Raw genomic sequence first — 8,895 nt, 5'->3', positions numbered from 1 at the left:
GAAGGACTTGGAGAAACGAACCCCTCTACGCCTGGCCGTGAGCGCACAGACGCGACACAGCACCACCCTCGTCCAGCGCACAGCAAGAGCCTTCCCCAGCTCTCCCCCGGAGCTGGATTTCCCTGCGTAGAAGAGGGATGTTTTGCTTTCAGATCCTTGCAGGAGTCTTTGAGCTCAGGGTCTTGAGGCAAGGTTTTTTGGTTTAAAAGGTTTAAATCCCAGCGGGCATCTGGATCTAGCCTCTGTGAAGAAGAGTGCTTTGGAATTTCCAGTCAAGACCTGGTTTGCCCTACTGTGGCTGGGCAGAGAAGGCAAAAGTTCTTTTGATCGTCCATCCTCACCTTGAGAGGACTTTCCTGACAGGTGGAAAGAAGGATCTGAACGCACAAGGACCACTTTTACTGCCCGCGGCTCTGAGACACCAGGAAATGATGCCTTGAAGCTTTCGGGAACAGCGGCGCTGAGGAGCAAGCTGTAGTGGGAGGGGGTAGACTTGGACTGGCCTGTAGATGACAAAGGAAACCTCAGCCGTGAAGGGAAGAAAGGGGGTTCCTTTCCTGACTGCGCAGCCAGTAACCCTCCTGCCTCTGGACTAAGCGGGAAGACCAAGCTAATCTGGGAATTTATCCCTGCCAGGCTGTTAGAAGTTGTGTGGAGTGTGTGGTCAGAGGATAGGGTAGTTGAGGACAGAAAAAGGCTGTCTGGGGATTCCTGGGCTCCTCCGTGATGAACAAGGGAGTATTCAGGAACCTCAGATGCCAGAAGGAAGTCTCTGGAGCGTGAATGCAGCTGGTCGTGGGTGGCTGGCCACTGCAGGCTGAAGACACAAAAGGGAACGGGCCACTGGGAATAGGCTGGGAATGAAAGACCGCAGAAAGGAGAGGATTCTCCTGCTAAGCCTTGCTGCAGGGAGCAGCTGCCTGCCTCTTGAGGAAAGTCCTAGGAGAGTCCCCATGGAGGGGAAAAAAAGAAAGAAATTGATGGAATTTGGTAAGTTGTAGCTGCAGCCAGCCCTAGGGATGGCAGCAGGTGAAGGGAAACGCTTCTTCTGCATTCTGTTGTGGAGATCAAGAGATAGCATGGGCTAGAATATTTTCCAGAAGGAAAAGTCCTTGCTTTCCCCAAGGAATAATGAGTCTGGTACCATTTCCTGCAGCTCCAGCAGCTTTCTGCAATACTAAACCTGAGTAACAGCCTGAAATACGCCTCCCATCCGGGAATCTGACCAGGGCAAGAGAACGGAGATAACAAGTGTATGTTTTGAGTCATCTCTACACTTTTGTTTAATTCCGTTTGGAAGGATGTGTTTAGTATGAAGAGAGAGCAGAACAAAAGCAACTACACCAGGCTGAGGACAGGCCCTCGCAGGACAGCAGTGCAAATGAGCCAATCAAACACCATCCAGGTGGAATCCCACAGCCAAAGCCTGCGGGCAATTCACAGAGCTTCAGGTCTGAGGGTGGCTCAGACCATCCATCCATGCATGAGGCTGATCCCAAGCAGCAGAGCTTTGTGTTCCAGTAACAAAGACTCCAGAAGACACGGGATGTGTGTAAGTGGGGCAGGATTTAGTCTACGGAGTTAGGGGCAAAGCGTGACTAGAAGAGGACTTTCAAAGGAGAGTCTTGGGTTGCAGTGGTGAAGTTGCATTAAGATCTTTTTCTTGATATAAAGAACTCTCTGATACTTTCATGTCACTCATTTGATCCCCGCTGGGGATTCCAACTCTGCAATGTCTGAGACTTTTTCCACAACTTTGTTTTGCTTCCTTTACAAAAAGAAACAACTGTTGTGAGGATTGCTAAAAAAAGCCACCAGTCCCCAAAGCCCTGCTTTATTTATCTTCATGTGATCAGTCAGTTCATCGCCAGATCATACCAAGTAATAAATAACTCCAGCCCTAAGACGTTAGTCCTACAATTGCAGGAGTAAGGGAAACGTTTTGTGGGGTGAAAGTGCATAAAAATGCTGCTCATGAAAGTAGAAAAGTGAACGGTAAAACCACTTCCACTGGCCCAGATGGTGAAGTAGTTTAAGGGAATCACCTGGATAAACCTCACCCCTGAAACAGAGGTAAGCATACTGGTTTTGGGGAACAGAAAAGTAATACTGTGGTCACCTCTCAATAGCTAAATGAGACGAGACAGTGGTGTGGGAACTGAAGGTGCCAGAGTGACCTAAGTGGCTGTACGTTGCACTGCTTATGCTCATGAAATCGCAGCCCAGTCCGGCCAAGTGAAGAGTCAGAACTCTCTCAGGCACGGGTAAGCTTATTGCAAAGGCTTACTGCAGAAGGGTATTGTTTATCACTGTCATCCTCCTCGTCACCACCAATACACTGCTCGTCATCTGCAGAGCACTTGGATGCGTATGAGGTGCCTGGACAGAGCGATGGAAGCGCGGTTACTCTCAGGCTGCACTGATAAACCTCACGGTGTCGTAAGATGTGAACAAGCTGGTTTCCAGGGATGAAGGCAGAGAGGAAGGGTGAAAGCAGGCGGGAGTAGTAGCAGTATGGACAGAGTTCCTGGTGGTGAGTGAGGAAGAGAAAATATTGCTTTTTGGGAAAAAAGAATCCATCATCTTTTAGTTGGGTGGGGAGGCACTTTGGGATGGGAATGGAGCTCAGAATCAGCTGAGGCTGGAAGGCACCTCTGGAGATTGTCTAGTACAATCCCTCTGCTCAACGCAGAGTCGCTTACAGTGGGTTGTTCAAGGCCGTGTCCAGTTGGGTTTTGGATATCTCCAAGTGTGGAGACTCCACAGCCTCTCTGGAAAACCTGTTCCAGTATTTGACTACCCTCACTATGGAAAAGTGTTCCCCGAGTTTCAGAGGGACCCTCCTGTGTTTCAATTTGTGCCCACTGTCTCCTGCAAACCCGGAGTTTGGCTCCATCTTCCTAGCACCCTCCAACCAGAGATCCCTTTTGCGGAGTCAGACGGGAACTGCAGGACTGAGAGGCAGCAGGGAGGACAGTCTGCGGGAACCGCAGAGAGAGGGCACGGACAGCCACAGAAGCGCACAGCAACATGGGCCCATCCCAGAGTGTTGACTCGAGTGCACTTCAAGTCACATCTTTGGATGCGAGACTGCACTTGTCAGGGGAAACACACACATACATCAACGAGGTACGAGTCGTAACAGCCCCAAACGGGGAGCATTTCCTAAAAGATTGGCTTTTTTTCACAGAAAAAACCACACCATGAAGCAGTTATGTTATATGGGAACTATGGGCTGGGGAGCTTCCCAGAAAGCCAGCTGCCCCTGTTCCTAATTATTTATTATTCATCTCTCTCTCAGTCCAAAACGAGGGCTGATTTATGGGAAGTGACTTACAAATGAAAATACGGGATGGATGATGGCTAATGGGAGCTGTGATAGGCGCCTGCAAAAATGCAAGGGGCAGAAACATCCAGGGGAGGAGGGTTGACACGGGGTGACACTAAAGGGGTTTCGTGTGAGTAAATTAATAGACAATGTATTTCCTGGTGGAGACGCTGTTAGCTCAGGGAGTAAGCTGTGAAGAGAAGGTGGAAAACCTGCTGTTCCTCACTCCTGCCCTGAAGAGTCCACCACAGGAAAGCCTTCTGTGGGACCTTGTGAAGTTGGATTTATGTACTGCAACTCTGTGCTTCATTTTGCAGGTGTGATGGGTCCGTAACTACCACTTTTTTTGTTTCCTTGTTAAGATGCTGATACGAAGCGACAAAGTCCTGGTTTTCAATATAAAGAGCAAGAAGTATTTGAGGAAATATATTTGAATCCTGGATGTTGAAAAATGTCATTTGATAAAATGAATGACTTCTGGATGGAAAACCACAAATGCCATCACGCTCAGAACCAGCAGTAAGGCTCTTGCAGCCTTAAGGCACAGTAATTTTAATGCACTCATGCTAGAAAATGAGAGAGTTATCTTTGGATCCATTAAGAGTTTGCACAAATCACCTAAATAAACATGCTACGGGACTGGACAGAGAGGCCGTAATGACCAAGTTGTCAGGAATGATTTACACCCAGTTCATGGTTCCCTGGGGCAGAAGAATGAACTAGACGACTTCCTGAGGTCCCTGACTCCCCGCAACTGTAGGCTCTATGGCTTGAAGATGAAAATTATCACTGCAGAATAATGACGACTACTGTCTATCCCCTGGGAGCAGGAGGTCACCTCCAGCACTGTCCCAGCAATGCTGCATTTAATTCTTCTCAGCCTGAAGTTCTCATGGGCTTGGCTATTTCCAAAGCATACGTCCATGGTCTAGCTGCAGATGTCCCTGCCTGTTGTAGGGGGGTTGGACTAGGTGACCTTTAAAGGTCCCTTCCAACCCAAACCCTCCTGCAATTCTGTGATTCTATTACACCTCGTGCCTGCAGCTAACTACAGAATAAGCAACAGGAATGCAAGTTTTGCCTGGCGACGTTTTCGTTTCAAGCTAACAACAGGACGGGCACAAACCGTCTTCCGCTGCGGCAGATGCTGCTCCTCACCTGGTAGGAGCTGAGCTGCTACTAGATCAGAGACGGCAGGCTGTCTGAGCATATGCAACGGTCTGTAAGAGCCCGTGGCTGTCCCAGATCCTCCCACGCTGACTTCACTGGGGGCTCTGAAGCGCAGATTAAGGGCAGTGAATGGCCCAGGGTATCTATCAAGAGTGATGTCAGTTAATTACTACCCCAGGGAGTCAGCAGTGAGTTGGTGCACTGTGAGTTAATGACTTCCAGGCACGATACTTGGCAATACTACCATTATTATTTTGCTAGGAGACTTCAGTGTCTCTTCCTGAAGCCAGCCAACCGGAATGTTGTTGATCTGCTGTTTCCTTGCCTGTTGCCCAAGATACTGGCGAAGCTCTCACTACCTATTTGCTGACCTTTCTCTCCCTTCATTCTCTCTCTGCCGGTACACACAGGTATGTCACTGTCTCCAAAGGAGACTTCGCTCTTCAGCCAACGACTGCACGAGAAAGGCTACCTCCCTTTCCCAACAACACTTCAGCCTTCTAAAGATGGACCTCGACAAGGCACTGATGAATTCAGACACAGCTCTGAGATTTCTCAGAGGGTTTGAGGATTTCCATTGTCAGACACGGCTATTGTGCTACGAAAATGACTCCCAGCTGAAAGAGTGAGAAAACATTGTAAAGGACAGCTCAACAGTATTAAAAAAAGCTGGATACCCTGGCACCCCCGGGGAAAAGCTGCTAACAAAGTTAGTGAGATGGAGTGGGACAACATCTGAGTGTCACAATGATTTCATTGCATAATCTTTGTCCTGCTTACCCCCAGCTCTCACCAAAGACAATGGAAGCATGGGGTTTTCAGTTCCTTGCATGAGACAATTAGAGTCTTGCATCATCAAGTCCTTTTTATTATTTTCTACAAGATTATAAAAGACAGAAATGCATTCTTGACTGCAAACTAACATTCAAAGTCTCATGAGAAAAGATAGCGCTCCCTTGGCCATAAACCTTTGGAGAGGACTCAAGATGACCGTGATGAATCTCATGGAGAAGCAAGCCCAAATAAAGACCATTGGAATGAACAGAGAATGCAGTCATCCCACCAACAGCTGAGCTTGGGCAGCCCTTGTCTCTGCAGCCCCGCTATGGTCCTCTTCCTGCCCAAACCCTGCCAGATACAGCTGCCACACTGGGCCTTCAAGCTCCTTACCATTTTACAGATGGACTTGGCCTCCTCAGAAAACTTATGGGAGTACACCTCTTCTGTCTCCAGCACTCTTCTGTCCACTTCTTCCCTCTTCACCTTCTCCTTCCTTCCACGGAATGGTGATTGCCCAGCAATCATTTCATAAATGAGACAGCCTAGCCCCCAGTAGTCAGGGCTGAGTGTGTATCTCTGGTTGTTCAACACTTCTGGAGCTGTGGAGGAGAAAGATGTGTCTTGGGGAAGTTGCTTGATATTTACATCAGCAAAAAAATGTAAATTTCTAGAAGTTCCCCTCTGGTGACAGAATACAGATGCACAGAGAATGGGGATAAAATATAAAAATACTTCCTGATTTCTGTTGGTGGCATTACAGAAAATGCAGCATGCTATGTGCCATGGTTTTCTCGCTACACGCTGCGTGCCTGTCTTCTGACTTCTCTACCAAGTCAGCCCGATTAAAAAAACCCCAAAAGTAGTTGAAGCAAAGTATTAAGCAGAGGCCTAATCTTCAGAGTCCTTCCAGATTTCACCATTTAGGGAAGAAATTACATGCAAACACACATCCTGTAAATAGCAGTGACATTTCTTCAAAAGCAAATTCTGCCTTTTCAGTCAATTTATAACTTATTTTTCCCCCCTTTAAGAAACGAATCCATTTGTTTTGTGCTGCAACCATCCAGTGTGCTTTGGGCATCTAGTCACTGTCTTGCAGGCATCCTCACTTCCACACAAGGGTACAAACACAGAGACACACGTGCCCGCACGCACAGAGTCTCAGTGTGCGCACAAACTTACATGGAGATAACGAGCTTTGGAAATGACAACTGATTTGCTTGCTTTCATTAACGTCTCCATATGGCGTAACAGTGGCTCACATCAGCTCGTTTCTATTTAGCCAAATAAGCACAAGCAATTTTTATTCCAAGAAATATGCCCACCCAGAGAATGCATGAAAATAATTACATGGAATTTAGAAACCAGATGTAGTTAAATCAGGGACTGTTTTTACCAATGGACAAATCTCTACTTTTCTTTTGTGCAGCCTCCCCTGCTCAGAGGGGAAGACTCAAGGTGCCTGTGGTCAAGATGACCACAGATGAGGACTTAACCCCTTTTATCATAAACATACAAATACATTTCAACTATTATGCAAAGTAGCAACTGGAAAGAAACCTTTCTTTTAGCACATAACCCCCATAACATAAATCTAAGGTAAAATCAATAGTATCACACTTGTTGGGATTCTATTTGATTTTCTTTGCTAGTTTAAGGTTATAGACCAGTCTCGTTAAGAGCTGCTGTGGTCCATCCTTTGGCCCACTTTTGACTTCCACTAGCATGACTTCTCGGTGGGTTGCTGCAGGGAACTGGACCCAGCTGAATGTGAATCTTTTTTCATTCTTTTTCTGAAGCTTACATGGCAGAAAGCTCTCCAAAACTCAAACAAATGATAAAAAAGATGAGCTACTGAAGACTTACCCATATACCCTACTGTTCCTACTCTTCCACGGATTGATTCGCCCTCAGGGATTTTAACAGCTAGACCCAAATCGGATATTCTGATATGGCCTGGAAGGAAAAAAGAAAAAACACACAGCAGATGTAATAATATTAACCCAAATTAGCCCCAAAACACAACTGTTGTCATTGCTACAATAATTTTACAATTTACAGTTCAGGCATTTTAAGAAAACGAGAGTTGGCTCAGCAAAGGATGGAAGTACTTTTGAAAACAGAGCGGGAAGCATGGATTTAAACATCACAACTTCATTTGTGTCCTGTCAGCCTTGCAACAATAGGGGTGGAAAAACAATGGGAAAAGGCAGACACCCCCAGCGAAGCCGCGCTCTGGAGAACAGACCCTGCCGAGCCGCTTCATTCCATCCGTGCGGTGAGCTCCACACGCCACCCACCCCAAGACAGAAGTGTTAGCGTACGCTAAGCCCCTCAGTCACTTCAGGGCATTATTTGTCTTTCTGCAGTATCTATCCTAAAACTAACTTAATCTACTTTACAGGAAAAGCACCTCTGTAAACCTCGGAGACTTACCGTAATCATCTAGCAGGATATTTTCTGGCTTCAAATCTCTGAAAAAGAAAGACGGTGGTTATTTGTATGAAGCTGTTTTTGATAACGTAACCATACGACAGTGTGTGAGCGCCTTTATTACTAGTAATAAACCAATTGAATGTCAGCTCAAACAGCAAGGAACTCATGAAACCAATATAACTTTCTACAACTCACTTCACAGATAGACTGAAACCATATGGCTTTTTTCTAAGCTGGAGTTAGGTTTTTTCACTAAGCCAAGCTTTTAGTTCCTAACCCACTCTATAACGGACTCACCCACCCAGTGCTGTAACCCCTGTAAACCAAACCCTACAGTTCGGTGTGTTGTTAAATACCTGTAACACAAAATCTCCAGCGGAAAAGGAAAACCTTTTAAATTTTCAAGTCCTTCATTTGCGTGTGAAAACGGAAATAGCAATCTGTTGGGCCCAAACTTTCTATGCCTGGCACCTGACTCAATGTGGGTGCACGCACTTGTGCACGTCTCATAGTTTCAGCGAGCTTGGAGAACGAGGGGGGAATGCTGTGCCCAGATTAAAATTCTTCTTACAAACATTTGTGAAACTCCAGTGCCTTTGTGGTTTGGAGCAAAGCCATAAAAATTGGCAAGGTAGTCACTCTGATGTCAAAGATGTGCCTTTTCCTGCTCCTGTGGAAAAGAAAAAATCCGAAATCTGGCCAAGTTATAAACTTTGGAAAAAAAAATCCTCAGTTTTCATATATTTAGCAGGGCCTTGGCAGGTCGTTCTTCTGAGGGTTGTCTGCACCAAGCCTGCTCCACCAGTTGCTGTTTCTAGATGCCGCCGAGGCCAGCCCGCGCTTGACCAAGGCTGTTTTCCAAACCTGTGGAGCTGAGCACAACTTTGTAGCCGCCACTGCCATTCCTGGATGTGGTGGGCTGCTGTCGAGGCGGATCGTGTCAGGCTCCTTCCCACCTCCCTGTGCCACTCAGCAGGGATGAGGCAGAGCCTGCTGTTAGTGCGCAGTGGGAATGAAGCCAGGCTCCATGGGATGGGACCTGGAGGTGTCAGAGGGAAGCCGGGGATGTGCCGGGCAGCAAGCGTCGCAGACGGACCGGGCGAGGGGAGCAGGCAGTGCTGGCTCAGGAGCCCGGGGAAGGCACCAGCGCGGCCAGGTGAGGCATATAGCTGCAACGCAAA

At 47.2% G+C, this 8,895-nt stretch overlaps 1 protein-coding gene across 1 annotated transcript in view; it reads right to left on the bottom strand.

Moving 5' to 3' along the window:
* Nucleotides 1-5,668: 5,668 nt before the first annotated feature.
* GRK5 (G protein-coupled receptor kinase 5) overlaps nt 5,669-8,895 on the bottom strand; it is a gene marked incomplete at both ends in the record, with an annotated part of 77,449 nt that continues 74,222 nt past the window's right edge. Inside the window, 3 exons of the mRNA XM_010150210.1 lie at nt 5,669-5,877; nt 7,145-7,234; nt 7,715-7,752. Of these exons, the coding sequence (XP_010148512.1) occupies nt 5,669-5,877; nt 7,145-7,234; nt 7,715-7,752 (337 nt within the window). The remainder of the gene's footprint in view (nt 5,878-7,144; nt 7,235-7,714; nt 7,753-8,895) is intronic.

Source organism: Eurypyga helias, unplaced genomic scaffold, assembly GCF_000690775.1.
Source record: "Eurypyga helias isolate BGI_N326 unplaced genomic scaffold, ASM69077v1 scaffold15474, whole genome shotgun sequence".
NCBI classification, from domain to species: Eukaryota; Metazoa; Chordata; class Aves; order Eurypygiformes; family Eurypygidae; genus Eurypyga; species Eurypyga helias.
Note: the sequence above shows the minus strand (reverse complement) of the source record. Positions and strands in the feature narration are given on the sequence as shown.